Genomic DNA, 20,586 nt, shown 5'->3' with positions numbered 1-20,586 from the left:
ACAAGATAGACTATTATCAAAGACACAAAACATGAAAAAACTTTGAAAAGAAAATATACTCAACTTTTGTTTAATGTTACATGTAAGCATTTGTAAAGAGCAAAAGTGTAAACTCTTCATAATGAACTTTTGCAAGATATTCTTAATATCATTATCAAGTATAATAACTTCTATCTAATCAACAACATCATAAAAGAATAATTAAAAATTGCAACCTTAAGTATTCTTAAATATTTAAAATATATATAAATCTCAAAGTATTTTATATTGTAATAATATATATATATTTATTTATTTAAAAAATATTAAAACATCTTAAATTATATATATTTTTTATTTATTTTACATCAATAATTTTATTTAAATTATTCTACTACTATTTGAAAGTATTATCTTTGTTGTAAATCTGTGAAACCATATCCTTTTCTTTAACTTTAAAGACAATAAAACTTATCTTCAAAATAATCCATAGCTTATAATTACTATCTTCATTTCTATCCAAATATCTTCCTCTTTTTAATTTTTACAATACTCTTTTCCAACATCGCAACCTCTTTTTTTCTCCTAAAAATAACCCTACAACTCTCAAACTCAAGGATATTCTATTTTAAGATCTTACAATCTCTGTGTCAACCTCAATAAGTTCTTTAATTAATCTATGATCATCTTTATATGAATAAGTTGTAAACAACTTCAAACTTGCATCTTTGTCAAATTCTTAAACATCAAATTTAGAAATTTTTGTAAGGTAGTCTTTATCACCTTCTAATTTTGTGTTGTCATAATTAATATGCTACCTTTGTTAGAATATAGAACATATATAAGTAACGCATTATTAATATGATTCTTATTCTTTATATCATCTAAAATTAATATAATTTTTTTTCTCATCATTAATTCTTTTATCATAATTTGTGCTTCTTCTAAATTCTTTGATTTAGATTGAAAATTCAATTAGTCCAAAACTTTGTAATTTATTGAAAAAATCATCTTCCTTTTGAATAATTTCAATAAAATATGATACATTATACATGTATTACATATTATCAAATATAGTCTTTGCTAATATAGTCTTTGCTAATGTAGTCTTTTTAATTCCATCCATATCAAGAAAACATAAGGCATTTATTTCTTTTTTGCATATTTATTTGATATTTAACAAATGTTGTTCTATATCCATTAACTTGTCTTCATAATCATGTCTATGTTCAAATAATTAAATCATGATGTTAATAAAAGATACAATCTATGTCATAATTTCTAACAAAAGAATCTAATTGCATATTTATATTTTATAAAAGATCATTAAAAGACACATGTTTGATTATGTAGATTTTGAAATAAAATAAAAAATAATAAATTCAATGCATACATCAAAAAAAAATTCTAATATAAAATTTATCAATGTAATATCAACATGCACATCTTTTGATTTGCTCATTTTACGATCTTTTTTCTTAAATGCTCCAAAATAAGGTAATTTGGCTATATCAATTTCTATCAAATATTTTTTCTTCAATGTTATAAGTCTCTTACAAATATTTAAAAAACTTAGACTTTATAAAGGATCCAAATTCCAACATTCTTGGATCAATTTATTAAGATCATCATAATTTGAAGGTAACTTTGGTCTTTCAACTTTTTCAATTTTTTTTTTAAGAAATCTCCTATTTTGTTTATAACATCTAATGAATAATTTCTTGAAAGAATCTTAAAACATGTTATTAAAAAATAATATATATGTGCTTCAAAATTACATATCTTTATTGATTACATTGTATTTTTTTAATATCTTAGAAATCATATATCTTGAAATTCTATTTGTGTATATTTTTTTTTAACTTTTGGATTCTTTTCTACATTCATCTTTGAACAACCAAAATCAATTAACTTCACAATAATACATTGAAAACCATTATTAGACTTACCATCATTTATAATATTATGTAATATATTATCTTGCTTTAAATATTGATGTACAATTTCATGTCATGCAAACTATACAATTTTCTTGCAATTTGATAAATAACATAAAAAAGAAGAAGTAATATGGCATTGATCTTTTTGCTTCTAATATAGTCCTCAAACTTCTTTGTATCAATTCCATCACCAAGTATACTTTTTTATTTGAGTTATTTATTATTGAAGACTCTCTATTCTCATTTGCATTAATTTTTGCAGCATACTAATATCAGATTAAGTTTTAATAGCTTGAATTAATTAAGATATCCACTTCTTTTATAAGCATTGCATTCAAATTGATATTTTTTATTTTTTTTGTACTTGGAAGTCCAAATCACTTTGATTCATGAACTTCTCCATAAAAATCCTCATTTATGACTTTCGCAAGCTTTAAACTTTTGATATCACTTGATACTTCTAAAGAATCCAACTCTCCACCTTCTAGGCACTAAAAGTCCTTCAATATTATTAATAGATAGTATGCCAATCTATGATCCTTAAATTGCATATCTTTATTTATATAATCTAATCTTTGATGAATTTCTTCATCATCTTATTTAACTTCTTCATAGATAGAAACATTAAATAATATTAGTGTAATGTCTTCCAATTTTTTTAGATACTTCTTTGAAATTAGATAAATTCTCAGATCATAACAAGTCTTTAAGTTCTCAATAATTCTCTAAATATTTCTTTATTTTTTATTTGAAAGATTTTTGCTTCACATTAATGTTCTTGTGTATAATCTTTTATCAACATGTGTATCCTTAATGTTGTATAGTGAAATTTGAAAAATAAAATTTTATACTTACTTCTTTTATTGCTAAAAGCTCTAAAGCCTTCAAATACTTTGATAACATGGCTAAATTGTTTGCAAATATTTATAAATTGATTTCTATTCAAAAAGACTTTAGTATTTAATAATACCTCAATTTCTTGATTGTAATTGTAACATTAAGTAAGCACAACTCCTACATCAACTTTCCTTGCTTTGAATATAACTCCAATACCCTCTACAAACTTGTTACAAAATTCCATAATAATTAAAAATCCTAATATACAAAAAGTAAATAAAAAACTCCATATTATTGAAATATACTTTATAATAAACTTCACAAAATAGGCCATAGTAAATATTTGAATAATATGTGTAATTTTCCTTCAATTATATAAATAAAATCTCATTTTACATTTTCAACATTTTAATAAATTTTGACCACCAACATAACAAATTTGTTACTAATAAACTTTGAATGGACAAAATGAATCTCAAATGACATTTGTGATTCTTATTATAATTTTTTTTATTATCTCTCATTATTTTATGTACAATAAATAGTCACACATTTAAATAAAATAAAAATTAAGTGTTTATTTTAAATATCCACCATCTATACAAAATCCTTGTGATAAATATTCATACCTTAACAAATAACTAACATATGATTCTTGAATATATTCCTTCTTACTTAAGTAGCCATAGATTCTTGAAATGTTGATTGATTACCACAAAACCGTCTTACAAAGACAATATAAATTTACATGTCAATCTTAAAACATGTTTCATACAAACAAAATTGATTCATATCTTTGATGAACATTAAATTATAATATTCTCTCACAACACCACACATCTTTCAACATTTATCATGTAACACCAACTGTTGAAAATATTTTTATGAATGTGATATACCATTTAACTACTCAGTTAAAATTTTCATCTCCTCTTATTAACTTGTTTCTCCAATCCCTTGTGTTTCCTTAATCACTCATTATACCAATGACACAATTAAGGCAATCAATTTGTGAAAAGTCCACAATCTGCAACAAATGACTTGCAGTGAATTGAATTTCTACTAAATAGAAAGAAACAATGATGCATCTACTATACAGATAATAATAGGAGTTCCATCAAAAAAATTAAAATTTGAATGTATTATCATGTGCTAATCAACTTTAACAAAGTAAATGGCTCAAGAAATCCCAACACAAGGATAAATCAATATATAAATAGCATGACAGGACTGTGATTTACCTACATGAGAAATATTTTCAATGCACACTACATTTGAGTTTACAACCTTCCACTGCACATGTGTGGTGATGAAATAAAAAAATGTAACTCAATAAGATTTCAATCAGAGGTTTATTTGCTTTCTACACAGTTGAAATATGTTGTCACATACTACATCAAAATCAACACCAGCTCTTCCATGATTGATCATAAAGTAGATGAGATCCGCAACGAAAGTTGAGTATTACATGCAGAGAAAGAGCTCCAGGTCAGATCTTTTGTTGAGAAAATTGAGTCTTTCAAGATACATGACACAAAGAGATTGCAACTGAGAGTCAAGTGTGTGAAATTACTGAAAGTGTGAATCATCTCTGTAGGATTTGAGAAAGACAGAGTTTTGTGGATTCATTCTGTTCAGATTGCAGCCATGATTTGTTGTTCTAGAATTCAATTTGAATACTGCATGGGAAAATCATCTTCAACTTGTATGTCTACATTTCACTGCTAATTTGTGTTAAGTTAAACTTACCATTGAGATTTTTCTTGATGACAATGAGAATAATTGTAGTGATTGTTATTCTTGTTGTTGTTGTAATTCATTTAAAAGTATAATAATGATTCATCTATTTCATTCAGCTACTGAAGAAGCCATACTAAAATTGAGAACTTGATGCAGAATCAGGAATTTGAGTACAATCATACAGGGTGGAAATTAATACCCATCCTTTTTAATTGTTATTACAAAGTACAGATGGGTCTATATTGTCCATTTCTTGTGTTAGAAAGACAAAAAATATACATATATATATATATATATATATATTGGTCTAAACTGGGTGTGAACACAAGGGCTTGGCCAACAAAGTTAATCAGAATTAAATCAAACAAAAATGTGAAAGGGCATGAACTCTCTGATTACACCCTATAGACAGAAACAGAGTGGAAAGGCCAAATAATTGGCAAACAAATGCTGCTCAACTGGGTCTATGAGGTATGCCAAGTCACAACATGCCACATGATTTTATTTTGGATTTGGATTTTTTTGGTATTCTTTTTGTATTATTAATATAGATTTTTTCAACCCCCTTCTATGCATTTCATGGTGTAGGATTCAACAGGGAGGATTATGACAGTGCTTTTGGAATTTGGTCATCATGTTGATACTGCACCACACAAACCCTATCACCACTACCACCACAACAATGCTTTTAACCAACATTGAGATTCTACACCTTCTTCATTATCCTACTCTGTTTAATTGTACAGTTTTAACCGATTGATTGTTGTCACTGTTGTTGTTTTTATGCTCTTTTCTCTTTTTTTCTTCTTTTTTTTTCCTTCTTTATGTATACATTTTTCATAATATCTTCAAACAACAAGAACATATGTACCTGGTTTGATAATTACAAAACTGATGAAGCAATGATTTGGCATGAGTTGGCATTGCAGTGGAGGATGCCCTCTTCATGAGACTTGATGAGGCGAACTGGGATCACAGGTCCAAATGGCTCCTCTTAGTCTATCTTCATGAATGAATGAATGAATATAAATATCTATCTATATATATATATATATATATATATATATATATATCACAGTATACTCATGACATTACATTATTTTTATGTGATTGCATCTTTTCAATTGACCCATAATCAGTTTTTGTTGTTATCATGTTCAGCTAGTTTTTAAAGGAACAGTTTTAGACAAACATCCATTTAAAAGCTTCAATGAGTTAAATTAACAAATATACTTTCTTAATGATCAATAATTTTTTTGATTAAATATATATATTTTTTCTTAATCATGAATTTCTCAATCATAAGGTTTTAGAAGTGGTTTGATTTAACATGATATTGTCATCAAAGACATGGAATTTTCACAAAATTGTCCTCCAATTTTGTTGTATTGAAATTGAAATTCTCATTCTTGAGATTTTTAATTGTATGTTTGTATAAAAAAAATATCAAAATATGTTTTCTAATATTGAAAGTAATAAATACATGAGCTATTAAATTTTCACACTAATATGCAACAATCTTTAATAACAAATTGCATATAAAGAAGGGTTGGAGGCAGATGTGCTTGATGCAGATGGCCAAGACCAAGCCCTTTGGAAAGGTGACCATGAGCACGCACAACACTCTGCATGCACGCAAGGATCAATGACTTTATTATTTCCTTAAACATCATCTTCAAAGTTGTAATCACCTATTCTGCCTTCAGTTTCTTCACATGTGAATACACCACGTCTGTGTTCTGATAAGCTTATTAGAATGTTTTAGAGTCCATAACTCAATACTCATTCAACTTCTAGAACCTCACAATGTCTAATTCTCTTTTTGTTTCATCTTCAAGTCATTTCTTTTATTTGAATAAGATTTATGTATTCTTATTTATTATGATTATTATTATTATTGATGGATGATGAGTACCAATTACCATGTTTGAATTTGTCAAAATACAAAATATTTATGTGCACTCAAAATGTAAAAACTAACTAGTTTCTTTACTAAATTCTTGTTGATTATGATGTATCCATGTGTAAAGATTTCTTTCTATTAATTTTTTGAATAATTAGAGTCAAGATTTTTATTTTCCATCATCAAAATATGTTTAGCTGAATATGTAATCTAAAATCAAAACACATCACCTTGCATTATTTATCGTATCATTTTTATTTTCTAAATATCAAATGAAGACAAACCAATTCTGAAATTATTTTTATTTTTGAAAGCCTCCATCTTGATGTACAATAATGATTCTAAGTTTTTGTAACATGTGAGAAAATATAAAGTTCATGCTTTTTTGTATTTGTAGATTAGATTAAAATGTTGTTTAGATAATAAACAAAAATTTATTTTTTAAAATTTTAGAATTTTAACAAATAAATTTTATTCTTATGATTATGATTATTTGAAGATCAGTTAAATAATCATAAGAATAATGTTTTAGAAGAATATCAACATTCTTCTTTTCAAAAACCTCTAAATAATCCTTATATTGACTTAGAATGGATTAGCTTGATTTACTTTATTAAGATTATTTTATATTTTTTGAAAGAAATTTTCATTTATAAAACAAGCTGAAGCTCCAAAATCTAACAAGGCAACAACTTTGAGATTTTTTATGTCCTAAACAAACATCTTTTATTAAATAAGATGAAGGTTTTAAAGGGAGAATAGGATAAAATATTATATCTATCTATATATATATATATATATATATATATTGAAATAAAAACATCATACATTGTTGCAAATCTTATTGTAGCTATTTTTTAATTAAATTATTAAATAAAATTGTAATAATTTTTAATATTCTTTTAGTAATTTTAAATATATACAATAAAAATTTAGTTTAAACTTCTTTCATTTTTTAACTTAGAAATTTTGAAATTATTTTTTCTTCTAATATTATAATTATTATTATATAATTAATAAATATTTAATAATAAATTATATGATGTATTTATATTTTATGCATTAAATAATTTTTTCATATAGGTGTTGTAAACCAGATTTCCATCTTACTTCCATTTTAAAAATTTACAAAAATATTCAAACATACATACATTAAGTATCTTTTCTGTTCCAATGGTATTTAGGGTTTGTGCTTGTAATTAACTTCTTTGTACTCTTTGCACTGTATTTAACACAGAAAAATCAAAATGCCAATATACATATATATTGTTATAAAATATATTTTTTTCAATCCACTAACTTTGATGTGTCTCAAAAATATTCAAGAAGCTGAATTTGAAATCTTCAACTCAATTATCTGCATGTGGGCAAATTAACCTCAAGACTTCCATTACACTTATCAAAAAAGAAAAAATACTCATTATATTTCCATGAGTGCAGTTGATTTTATTAGAAATCTCCACTGACCGATATACGAGAAAAAGAAGACATTAAAAGAAGTCTTGTAGTTTCGTGGTTTTTTCTATTACCACTCATTCAATCATGTACAATTTCTCAAAAAGAATAATAATCTCATAAGTCTCAAAATCTTCGAATGGATATCTTCTGCAAAAACCCATTTCATCAAATTATGCCCAAAGCTCGATCATCACAAAACCAAATTTGTTGAAGCTAGCTGAAAGAAAACTCCAGGTTCAGAGGTTGCGCAGCTGATACAAAACAGTGTGAGATCCAAAGTAGAGTGATGAAGTCGATAACTGGTATATTGCTTGCAGGAGAAGTACAAGCAGAGGTTCTATGGGTGAGATTACTCAGACACATAACAAACCAGCAATACCGAATGCTGTCAGGACCCCACCAGTGTACAGTGGGGTACAGAAATAATTCGAATTTTTTTCTAGAGCACCACTTTTGCTGAAAAAATCTTGTTGTTCAATTGAATGCTATGATCATGTTGGAAGGAATCTTTCCCCGACACTTAGCCATCTATTTTTGGAGTGCAAGAGGTGTCTAATTACATGTAATTAGCCATGTGTCTTCAAAAGCAAATTGCAAATGTGATGATTAATGTGGAAGTGGTTAGGTGAGCTAAAAAATCATAGTTACAATTAGGCATGCATGCAGCCAACAAAATGGAGTGATAGCATAGAATGCTTGGATGGGGTGACTTATATAATCCATCTGAAGATGTGAAGCACATTGCATTGCCACAGATTGAGATTGTGAAGCACATACAGATTTTAGAAGTGTTCTTTTTTGGTTTTGGACATCGTTAGCTTCAGTGACTCCTCTCTGTTAAACTAGAAGTTGGTTTGTGTTGTTTGAAGGCTTATAGCAAGCACCATGAAGTACAGAACATTGTCCCCTATGCAGAAGAATCAGATTGTGGAGATGAGGAAGGCTGGGATGAAGTGTAAGGACATTGCAGAAGTCTTCAGTGCTCCCTATTCCACCATTTCAACTAACTTGAGTCATTGGAAGGTCCATGGAAGTGTGGAGTCGTTGAAATCACAATGTGGCAGACCTAGGAAGTTGTCTGAGCGGGATTTTCGGGTGTTATGTCATGCTGTCAGTTCAAATAGAAGGCATACTCTGGTAGAACTTGCAAACTTGGTGAGTGTTTCCCGAACTACTATTCGACTCTACCTCCGTGAGCTTGGTTTTAGAAATTGTATAGCACCTAAAAAGCCCTATTTGAATGTCAAACATAAAGCAGATAGGCTTGCATTTGCATGTGCTTATGAGAGTTGGACGTTTGAAGATTGGTGTAATATTATTTGGACGGATGAGTCGTCATTCAAAACTGGCAAAAATCCACGGCAAATTAGAGTGTGGCGGAAGGCGTACAAAAAATATAATTGGGATTGTATAGCACCAAGTTTTAAGTCTGGACGTAGTTCAGTGATGGTTTGGGGTGCCTTTACTGGCTTTGATAAGTCTCCATTGGTCACCATTCCTTCAAATAAGAGATCATCAAGTGATTTTGTCACTATTGTTTATGAAGGAGTATTAATTGGCTTTTATTTCTTACATGATGACCCTGAGCAATTGATATTGATGGAGGATGGTGCTCCAGTCCACCGTAACTCATTGCCAGTGCAATGGAGACGTGCTCATGGTATAGAAAAGTTGTTTTGGCCTGCCAATTCACCGGACTTGAATCCAATAGAGAACGTTTGGATGGTTGTAAAAGATTTGCTCAAACATCATAGTAGACCTAATAGTAAGCTAGAAATGATAGAAAAAATTCAATCCGTATGGGATACCATATCTATAGAGTGGCTTTGTACATTGATTTCCACTATGCTTTATAGGATGCAAGGGGTGATTGCAGCTGGGGGTGGTAGTACGAGATGGTAGATAGTATGTAACAAAAAGCTCTCTTGATGTATATTTTCACAATTTTATAATGAAAAATTGTTACACCATGAAACTAGATTCTACTATCTTCGCAATGCACTTTACGGCTCAAAAATGCGTTCATTTTTGAAACTGCTGGAGCTTTTTGAAGTTCAGTGATTTCTAACACTGATTCACTTTGGAAAAAAATTCGAATTATTTCTGTACCCCACTGTACTGTAGGCCACTGCTGGTAGTTTCACAAGTAGTTCAGCTCGGAGTTTCCTCCTTAGTTTCTCGAAGAACTTCCTGCGTTGTGTACAGAGTATTTTTGGACCACCACGCGCAATGCGAGCAGCTCGTGGGATGACCACAGGTCTCCCAGAAATCGGAGGTAGATCATTGAGGCTGCTGTTGCTGTAGTGATACACGCGCAAATCCCAAGCTCCGCTCCACTTTTTAGATAAGCAATCCTGGTGCACATGAACTAAGGTAGACAACCCATTTCCGATAACTTGAGCATTTCAGCATATATTCAGCAGGTGTAAAAATGGAAAAAATATTCCCATTTAAGAAAATAGAAATCTGGAGGATTCCAAGTGTTTTCAAACAATTAGGCTTATATAAATATAGTACATTTTTATGATGTTATTTGTAGTTTGTTTTGCATCACATGTGGGTAGTAAGAAACTAAGATGCATTGAACCCCAAACCTCGTCAATTCACGTTAATTCACCACAATATAGTATTCAAGTATAATATTCAAGTATAGTAAGTCTGTTAATGACATATACCGATCCAGAGTCGGTGCAAGCAGAGATCATGGAAACATCAATGCGCATATCACCGACCAATTTTCGTCGTTTGCCCTGCAACGTATACATATAGTACTACATGACAAAGGAGGAGTTGTTTCGATTTGGCAGACCAGGTACACAGTTCGCATTCTGACGTTTTTACCTCGTCTGTCTGTCATCCATGCGGGTGTACAAACATAAATGTCGAGTAGTTGCCTCATATTTTGTGAGCGACTTATTGACGAGGTTTGGGGTTTTAAATGAAAACACAAACTATACCCGTTACGAGCTGGAGACCCATTGTTGCGACAAGTCTTTTATACACCTTTCAATTCACTGCGTAGGATAAAAATGATTTATTACCATTGGTTAATGCCACTTGGCCGAACAATCCTTTAAGCAGAAAACGAGGAGCCATGTAAGATAAAGTCATTAAAATCTCTTTATCCCACAACCCAACTTGAAGTCTTCAACCAATACATATAACTCGATTAGTAAGCATTAGTAGTATACAAAATGTCAGTCTCTTGTGTACTTCAAAGATCCTTTTTCTATACATTCTTTGTCGTGCTTAGTAAAGTATTGTTTCTACACCGATTCCGCTACTGCCATACAAAATTGTGTAGGGTCCAAAGTATAGTGATGAAGACGGTGACTAAAATATTGCTTGAACCGGGAGTTCAAAGAGTGGTTAAATGGGTGAGGTTACCCCTAGACCCATGCCAAACCAGCCACACTGAATGGAGTCAGGACCCCACCACTGAACTTAAGGCCACAGCGGGTAGTTTCATAGACAGTTTGGAAAGTTTCCTGCTAAGTTTCGTGAAGAACTTCCTTCGTAGTTTACAGGTAATCCTGGGACCCACACGCAAAGTTGGATGGCTACACGCCCTCCAGAAAGACGAAGAATACAAGAACTTGAGCTAACTGATAAATCTGAGCAAGGCTTTCTTCTTCATTGTGCTATCTTGCTCGATGTTCACGTACCCAGGTCGATGCAGCAAACTAGTTTCAACTAAGTGAGTGCAGTTAGCACTGCAAGATCATTGGCTTCGAGAGTTGCAGGCATCGTGAGCTGCAAGGTTACTCCGTCACTATGAGCTCCAATGCACTTCCACCATTTCTCTCTCTACGCCCCAGTCCGACCTTCCAACCCCTAGAGATTGATTATGTCTTCTTTGGAAGCCCTCTTCCAACCCTTCCACATGAGCCTCAAGTTGCTGCTGCAGTTGAGCTCCACCAGGCTGATGTTGCTACAGCGATACCCGCGGAAACCCCATCATTCCAGGCTCCACAACGTAGATTGTAAATTTGGTGCGCATTAATTATCTCAGCTCAATTGCAGGCTTCAGCGAAGGGTTATACTATGTGACACAGTAACCCTTTCACTCTGGGATTGTTACCTGACTCGTGGAGGTATGTACTCTGAAAAGTATTTTTGCAGCGGTAGAACTTTCAGTCGTCATGTAAAATGACGACTGTTCAGATCATTGGAAAGCTTTAAGGTGGGAAAACCAAGTCACGCGCAGCTGTCGATAGATCTAACTTCCATGCGGTTAGAGATGAGACTGTTAGCGAGAGGATTCTGCTACAGTCACGGATGTGGTGCTTCTTATAACTGCCCAGAACCTGTGGGGTTCACTCGGTAACCGTGTATATGACTACTTCAGTGAAGTTGTGATTTTCACTTTTGATATGCTGCATGGTGATTTACGGATTGCATTGGGCATTGATTGCCTGCAACTGTTGGTGCACAGAACTTACTGTAAATTGGCTTCAGTGAGGTTGGAAATAAGTACTCTCATAACTTGAAAAATACTATGTGAAATATGCCTCAAATTTGCACACACTAGCTTATATCTATGTTAAGACTTTGTTTGGGAAATTTAGAGTAAATTGAAGACATCTTAAGAAATAGGAGCATGCACATATAAAAAATATTGAGCAAAACATGATTCAAAGCATGTATTAAAAATAATAACTTGTAAAAATAGAAAGGTTATTGCTGATGAGCGTATGGTTAGAATGTTACTTAAATCTGTAAAATTTTGAGTTTCTTGTGCCATTTCAAAACATGAGAAAATAATAAGCTCTTTTCTTAGTATTTAATGAGAAAAGTTGCTAAAGGACCCAAATTCCTAAAGGATTGTGTATTTTTAGACTTATATTTTAATTGGCAAAAACTATTTTATCATAGATGAATTTTAAATTTTTTTTTAGGCAAATTTTTTGTGGCGTATCAAAATAAAAGTGATGCGTATTTATTATATTTTTTTGATATATATATATATATATATATATATATATATATTATTTTTCAAATGTTAAAACTACACTGCAAGATATTTTTTCAATAAAAATATCAAGAATCTTCTAAGATTTATTATTGTATATCCAATTGTGGATGTCAAAGTAAGAGAATGGTATGGGGAAATGTTTTTAAGAAATTCTAAGTAAACCAATGGTTAAAGGGTAAATTAAAGAATTATTAACATCCCCTACTAGTTCCTTCATAGGCATTAAATAAATAAATAAAATAATTAATTAATGTTTTTGTAATACATGATTTTTTATTATCTTTTATTTTATTCATACTAAATTTTTATTTATTAAAATAAGGAAATAAATAAACAAATAAATAAATAGATAGACTTTGTAACTCTTGGGTTCTTTGTTCATATCCTAATTCAATGTCCTAAAATTATGATCAATCTTCTTCTCCTAATAATTTGATATATTTTCCATTAAATTCTATGTTCATAATTTCATTATTTTCTTTTTTTATGAATGTATTTATCTAAGATGTTCTTTAACACATAATATTCACAAAACATTATAGTCACATTAGAACCGTAACACCCTATAATGGTAATTGAGGCTAATAGAATGAGTACATCTCACCAAACCCAGTTCACCTCAAGATCCTCAAACAACGTAGCTCTAGTAGAATAGACACCCAACTCATATCTAGTATAATATAAATAAAAAATCCATAAGCGCTCCCTGCATCAAAATATTGTGATAATTTATAAATCTTTAATCTTATCTTATTTCTCTTTAAAAAATTATGTTTTTTTTTAAAACCCCAAATCCTTAATCCTACACCACGTTTACCAATATTTTAAGGACAGCCGATAATTGGTTGCCAGTTAATGAGATGCTCTCAAAATCTACAGCAACTACCCAAAGTCTATATCTCCACTGAAACATGGACGATGGACTTATGAAGTAAAAAGGTCAGAGTGGAAGTTGGGTACCTGTTCTGCAAGATTGGAACAGCCTGCAATGTAATATTCAAATCAATAAATGACAAATACCGATTCGGAGTTGGTGCATACAGAGATCTTGGAAACATCGACGTGCACACAGCCGATAAATTTTCTTCAAAGTGTTATAGTATGGCAATGCACCGGTGCATATTTATGCGTTGAAGCATGGAGCTCAGTGTGTACTTTAGTCCGAGTTATTCTTCACCGTGCGTGACTTGCTCGTTGTTCATGGATTCAAGTCGATGCAACGTACTAGTTTCAGATGAAGAGATAATTGATATCGATGTTTCATTAAGAGTTTTATCAAAGTTGTGTAGAACACAAATTCTGCTCGAAATTAGATATAATTTCATGACAAACTTGTATAAAAAGAAATTTTCAAAAATGAGTATTTGAAAGACATAGATGTTTGTGGTGAGGGAAGAGGGAGGCTCTCTCCAAACATTGGCCGCTGTGGGTCTTTTTTTAGCTGCCATAGTGGCGGCTTCTTAGGTCTAGGCTAGGAACGAGTTTAAGAGGCATATTTCTATTTCAAACATAGTAGATTCAATTTGCAATGGTAGTTTGGTTAGAAGAGCAAGACATCAACACACTGCAGTCATCGTTGGAGTCCTGAGATACGTTGTTAATTGGCTGGATCAACCTCTTCTGCGGGTGCGACGTCTACAGAGGAACGATTGTCTCGATACAGCGTAGCTGCAGAAGTGGGGCTATTGTGGTGGTGTAGGGGCTCTCCAAGTCTTCCTTCCCGGATTGGTGCTCTCACTGATAACACTTCTGCTTCATGGCCCTCCAGCATTTGCTCAGGCGAAGACCCAATCGTAGCAACGTCTAATTTCGTTTGCATCAGCATGGAGCATAAATCATGGATCATCGTGCTGTCTGCAGCGACTCCATGGTTTTACGACATCCACCACATCCCATGCAAAACTTTCGTTACTTTGCAACGATGGATACTAATATCGAGAGATGGAGAAAGTTGTAATGTCGATACACTTTTCTGTGATCTGAATGATTTTCCTGCACAATTTTCCTCTAGTGTGTTTTCTAAACTCGTCTGTAGTTAAATGCATGTGTTGTTTTCAACCTTCATTTTGTTCAACTTTCGTGGTACTCCTCGTAGGCTTGTTCAACCATCACCTCTAATTCCTCCTTCTGCACGTTGCTCTGTATGTTACTTCGTTTTTCCGGGAATGGGGTTGTCGAAGTCCCATGAGTTAGTGACAAACTTTTTGCTTTTAAGACTTCATATTAACAAATGCAGTGTTCAAGGAAATGCTATTCATTTTTATTCAGTAATTGTGAAGCAGTTGCATGGTTTGTAAATAACGGAATGACTTCTCTAACTTTGAAAGACTGAAGTAATCAGTTGTGAACAAGAAAATTTATAAATACATATAAAATGACAAATAGTTATTATGATAGATAACTCTAATAAATATTGTACTTCTTTTACTAATTATGACATCAACTTGTATTTTGTACTAAATTATGTGCTATATATATATATATATCTATTTATACATTTATATATATATATATACATATATATATATTTTATATTTATGTTATACCAATATCTCTATTGTATTGTTTGAAACATATACAAATCATATTAATTTAAAGAACCACTAAGTAAACACCTCCCCCTTTTTAATTGTAGGTACTCCTTGTGCCACACAAGCCCACATACACATAGTAAAACTCTTACACTAAAACATTTAGGATAAATTTATAACCAAAGATTTGTATGCAAAGGCTTATGGTATTTTTTATTTTTTATTTTTATTAAAATTTCAAAAAAATATTATACATTTCATGAAATTCTTTAATTTACTTGAAAAATCTTAATGGATTCATCTAGGAAATCTTTAAAACTATAAACTTACCTGAAATCATTTTGGTATAAATAAGAAATTTACTGTGTGTTTGTGGAGATGCATGGCATGGGGGTGTCCACACAACAAAATAGAGGTATCCACTAAGCAGTTTCTTCCATTTATTGGAGTTTACTTTAAACATAAATTGTATGAATCAATATATATATATATATATATATAATTTTTTAATTAAACATGATTGTAAAAAATTAATATGTTTAAAGATTAGTAATTCGAATAGTTATGTCAATATAAATCAAATATACACAAGAAGTAATACTAATATTTTTAATAACAGGGATAATATATGATTTTGAAGAAGGAAACAAACAAGTGATGTGAATCAATCCTCTCATTAGGCAAAATATTACATTAGGTCCATTTTTTGCTCACAATATATATTTTGAAAGTAGAGAGATATAAATTAGAGTTTTACAGGTCCCACTAAAATTAAAATTTTAAAATTTTAAAAAGCTTCCACAGTGCAATTATCTAGACATTTCATGAACTACATTTGTGCTCAACAACAAACAATTGTCCTTCAGACCTGAATTCTACAACAAATGTAACAAAATGCATTTACACTCACAATAAATGAAAAATTTATAGCTATCTCTACACAGTTATGAGCAAAATGGGTACTCGAAAAATACAAATAAATGTTCAAATCAGTATAAAATATACCCCAATATTTCCTTTACACAAAACCGAATTCACATACGGATGACATTAAGAGAGACAATACATGGCTGAATTCATCCATCCACGTCATCCACCAGATAACCGAAAGCGCCTGGAACACTGGCGGAGGATCGAGATGGATGAATGAATCCTCCATTTTCAGATGAATGGCTTCATTCATCCAAGAGCTTTATCAGGTTGACGAGAACCCTAGAATACGACAGACATGCTTGTCGACTGACGACCGCGGACTTCATGAACCATCTCGTTCAGTCTCAGTCACCAGAACTGACAACTGAAGCACGGGCCTCGTCGTTCCTACGACGATAAACCATGACAGAGACGACAAAGAGCGTCGTCGTCGTCGTGGAGAGCTTCAAGAGGCTTTTCTGTGCCCACTGACCCCTTTTCTACAGCCCAATAAATATCCACGCACCATTGGTCCAACCCATTGAATTATTTCCCCGGCCCTTGCAGTAGCAGCACCTTCTGGACACTTCCTCCGGCGTGACTCAAGGGAGGGGGCAACAGACTCGCGGCGTCTTCTCATGATGCCGGGTGCAGGAGGGGGCATGATCGAATTGCAAAGACGAGCTAGTGATGAGTGTTGCAGCGAGTGTAAATGTCCACAGGCTGCAATGGGTCACAATGAGCTAGGCTGCTCAGCTGGTGTCAGATGGCTTGTACAGCCTTTCCACGGGGAAATCATTATGGCCCCGATAGCAAGCACAAGGCTCGGAGACGTATCACTCGCTGTCAAGACTGCGGTGGTTCGTTGGGTTCGTCTGTTTCTCATGATTTAGCTCCAGTTGCAGGGTAGTAAGAAAAGGAGGGTCTCTTTCAGGTGGGTGTGCTCAGGTTGTTGTTGGTTTGATTTGGTTCGTGTTACCACCGCGGGCGTCCTTGTTGCGGATACCGATTGGTTTGCTCGCGAGGGGGGGGGGATGTGATGGGGAGAACGGGCTTGTCGGCGGAGAATATGGGTCATGGCGAGGCTGCAGCGCGCTTGTCGGCACGGGGATGTACGGAAAAGATGAGAGTGAGGAGGGAGGTCTGAAAAATGAAAACAGAAGAGCAAAAAATTGAACGTTCGTCGCTTGCAGGTGGGATGGGTATACGAGCAAGGCTGCCGCTGCGGAGTCACATGTTGTTTAGGAAATTGTGAATATTGCGGCTATGAAGTTGCAGCAAAGTTTAAAGCTGGTAGTCAAGACAGAATGAAACGTGTGTATGTGGTCGGCGTCGAGGTACGAACTGACGTTGGGCGTGTATCTTTAACACTGGCGTTGCTGCAGTAAACCTCAACGCAGGATCATCAGCGCTAGGTTTGGAGTTTCAGGGCCGTGCGCGCTTACAGTTTGCTTCAAAGGGGAGCAAATTTTATACTGTTTCATCTTACAGGGATTGCTGTGGTATGTACCCTATTCTATTGATCATTTAAGCAAATTTCTGCAACGGGGATTGATTCGAGGAATCCACGTAACTGCTATTTGGGTTTGTTCTTGCAGTTAAGGGTGACAAAGAAGCTCGCCAAGGTGTGAAACTTTGAGGATAGTATATGCTATCCTTTCCAGGTTTGTCCTGACATCGTTGACAGTACCAAATTAGTTGCAGTGGCTTAAAACAAAATAGGCGATTTTGAAGTCGGTACGAAGTACTTTTGTGTGGGAAGAAGCGTTGTGGCACGGTGGCTCGGGATGGACGAGCAATGGATGTATGAAGACTTTACCCAGATAAAGCCACGGCGGCCCGAAGGGACGACGGTTGCTGCGTGTTGCGAAGAGTGGGAGTCAAACATGCCATTTTCGATGCTGTGGCCGCTGGGCGAGACTTTAAACTCCAGCGCTCAAGCTGGATTCGACGTCGGCCAACTAAGTACTGTCGAGGACTCAGATACACTTGACCATGAGGTACATGCAGGCCCTGACCAGGAAGACGAGAGTGGGTCGAAGCAGCTGTCTAGCGAGGAGTCGTTGGGAGAGTTTGAGTTCAGTTGTACGTCAACGTCTTCCTCAGCGATGGTGGAGCGCCTTTGCTCTTCAGGCATTTCTCCCGCCGATGAACTTTTTTTCAGAGGACAGCTCTTGCCACTCCACCTGCCTCCACGGATTCAGATGGTGAAGAAACTGACCTTGGATATGCAACATCAGCCGCAGCAAGAGCTGCATCAATCTTCAGAGCCTTCAGCGTCTGTTAACTCCGATAATCATGGCAACGTAGACACCGTAGAACTTGGAAACTTGGCGATGTCCCAAGCCAAATTTGCACGATTGTTTCAGCCAATGTATAATTCCAAGGGAGTTGCAACTCCGTACCCCAACAATCCAAACCCTCGACCTGCGTCAGCTAATGCATGGTACGATCCTAGGGAGCTGGCCCAAGAGTTCACTGGCTACAGCTCTGGTCGCGCATCCTTCACGTCTACTGACCGCGATTCCTCTGCCGACAGCAGCAGCTCTCGCGACTCCAGCGGCAGCTCTCAGGATTGCTTCGACAGCGGAAAAGAGAACTTATATTCTGGCACTGGGAACCATGACGGCAAAGGGACGTTCCTGCACAACCGTGAGGTTTTCAGCACGCAGAGCGCCTGTGAACAACGCCGCAGCCCCAGCGGCATCTCTAACTGGCTCAAACCGCCGTTCAAATGGAAAGTTCTCTTCGGTGCGAAGAAATCTATGTCGAAGCAGTCTACCATTCCCGTCGGCCTCTCGACCACTTCACACCCCGATGTCGACGAGCCACAGGATGCTAATCAATCGAATGAACCCTTCAATGCACATCAAGATATTCTTTTCTCGGGCATCCCCACCTCGTTGGATTGCAGATACTATAGCGATTGCAGCGGGGAACTAACTCACAGCGGGGACCTGCTCGTAAGTTCTCGAGCTTTCGTCCACGGAGATGGCGTCGAGCAGGACAAGTACAGCTACCAGCGCGGCATGGAGAAAGCCAAAGGCTACTTGCACCGATACATGAAGGTGCTGCAGAAGAGGGCCAGCAGCCATGGCAGCTCAACACTCAACCCCCCTGCAGTCGATCATGCAAACGTAACTCCCAGACCTCCTCAAGCATCTCGCTCTCCCGCTATTACCAACACGAAAATCTTTCCCCCGTTCTCACAGAGCTTTCGATTCTCCGCCAAGGATAAGGTTTCCCTTCGCACGATCAAGAAGCCGCCACAACCCCCCCTGCCAAACGCCGGGCGACGCGTGAGCATGGAGCTCCACAACGCCATCCAGGGCGCCATTGCTCATTGCAAAGAGTCGCAAACCAGGGAGGACAATGCTCAAAAACTATGAACATCCTACCCTATCCAATTCTTTCAGCCCTCGCATGGAATTTCGCTTCGGTCAATCTGTCTGATCCTTTGCTTGTAACGGGACTAGACTCCCTTACAGAAAGATTTATACCGACGGCGATAAAATTATGCTGCAAAACCTTCAACACGCAAGCTCCTCAAAGAGAGAAATGACCTGTTTTTCTCCCAGTTTCTGTCGCGATCAGTGAGTACTTGTCTTCTCTGTCTTAAGCATTTAAGTTCGCTCCTTTCGCGAGCACAGAGAATCAGTAGAAGTGAATTGTAAGCGAGTTATGTCCAACTGTGGGGAAACCGTCCATGTGAATTTCAGACACGCGATGGCGGAGTGTACTCTTTTCCTCTTCCTGTCGAGGTTTCTGTATTGTACTATTTCTAGGTTTCTTTGTAAGCCAAGTCATTTGAAAGGTAAAATCAAAGCTTTGAGTTCAGTGCTTTGAGCTCAGTGGGTACACATCCTTTTTGGGGGAATCTAGTATCATGTTTGCGATGTTAACCTGTCAGGGATGTCCTCAAGCGGCTGTGACGGCGGCGGCGTTTGGAGTTGACTCAGACCCTCCTCTCCGAACATCTTTGCTCAACACTTCAGTGCGACGTTGCACCATCGCAGTTTCACAATTTGAGAGTAATGAACTCATGAATTGTACCATTTCTTCTTCGAGGACCGATAGATTTCACGTCAAAGACGAACACTGAAGATGTGAACAAGGGCATGAGCAAGCTCATGACTGAAATTTTATATTCTTCCTTGATCAATGAGGGAATGTTGATTTTTGATTGCAAAAGATGTTTTAGTGATCGGAAGTTGTGAGGTGGAGATCAAAATAAATGGCTTAGTAGCAAGAGGTTAAGAGAAGTTTCATGAACTATTTCATTCTCACTAGTGCATGTTTTTTTTCTGTTTT

At 34.7% G+C, this 20,586-nt stretch overlaps 1 protein-coding gene and 2 long non-coding RNA genes across 14 annotated transcripts; 2 read left to right on the top strand and 1 right to left on the bottom strand.

The window, feature by feature from the left end:
* Nucleotides 1-353: 353 nt before the first annotated feature.
* On the bottom strand, nt 354-6,313 carry LOC141045587 (uncharacterized). 3 transcript variants are annotated; one of them, XR_012217851.2, is made up of 4 exons: nt 6,188-6,313; nt 4,506-5,462; nt 3,386-4,272; nt 354-3,014 (listed from the first exon to the last, which is right to left on the bottom strand). It is a non-coding gene; the product is annotated as an uncharacterized LOC141045587 (long non-coding RNA). The 3 variants fall into 3 exon arrangements; XR_012217852.2 differs by having other exon boundaries at nt 3,386-4,170; XR_016504077.1 differs by having other exon boundaries at nt 3,386-4,147.
* On the top strand, nt 4,827-6,402 carry LOC149988520 (uncharacterized). Of its 9 annotated transcripts, none has more exons than XR_016504075.1 (4): nt 4,827-4,967; nt 5,085-5,132; nt 5,426-5,474; nt 6,056-6,402. It is a non-coding gene; the product is annotated as an uncharacterized LOC149988520 (long non-coding RNA). The 9 variants fall into 9 exon arrangements; XR_016504073.1 differs by having other exon boundaries at nt 5,658-6,402; XR_016504072.1 differs by having other exon boundaries at nt 5,085-5,236.
* Nucleotides 6,403-16,911: 10,509 nt separating this feature from the next.
* On the top strand, nt 16,912-20,586 carry LOC112285190 (uncharacterized). 2 transcript variants are annotated; one of them, XM_090251698.1, is made up of 2 exons: nt 16,912-17,777; nt 17,874-20,586. In XM_090251698.1, exon 2 carries the CDS (start codon nt 18,063-18,065, stop codon nt 19,662-19,664), a length of 1,602 nt encoding a protein of 533 aa, XP_090107824.1. In that variant the 5' UTR covers nt 16,912-17,777; nt 17,874-18,062; the 3' UTR covers nt 19,665-20,586. The 2 variants fall into 2 exon arrangements, 1 of the variants encoding a protein (XP_090107824.1); XR_016504067.1 differs by lacking the exon at nt 16,912-17,777 and having other exon boundaries at nt 17,915-19,868; nt 20,186-20,586.

This window comes from Physcomitrium patens, chromosome 7 (genome assembly GCF_059467195.1).
Source record: "Physcomitrium patens ecotype Gransden chromosome 7, ASM5946719v1, whole genome shotgun sequence".
Classification (NCBI taxonomy): Eukaryota; Viridiplantae; Streptophyta; class Bryopsida; order Funariales; family Funariaceae; genus Physcomitrium; species Physcomitrium patens.
The sequence above is the reverse complement of the archived record's forward strand: the minus strand, read 5'-3'. Positions and strand labels throughout refer to the sequence as shown.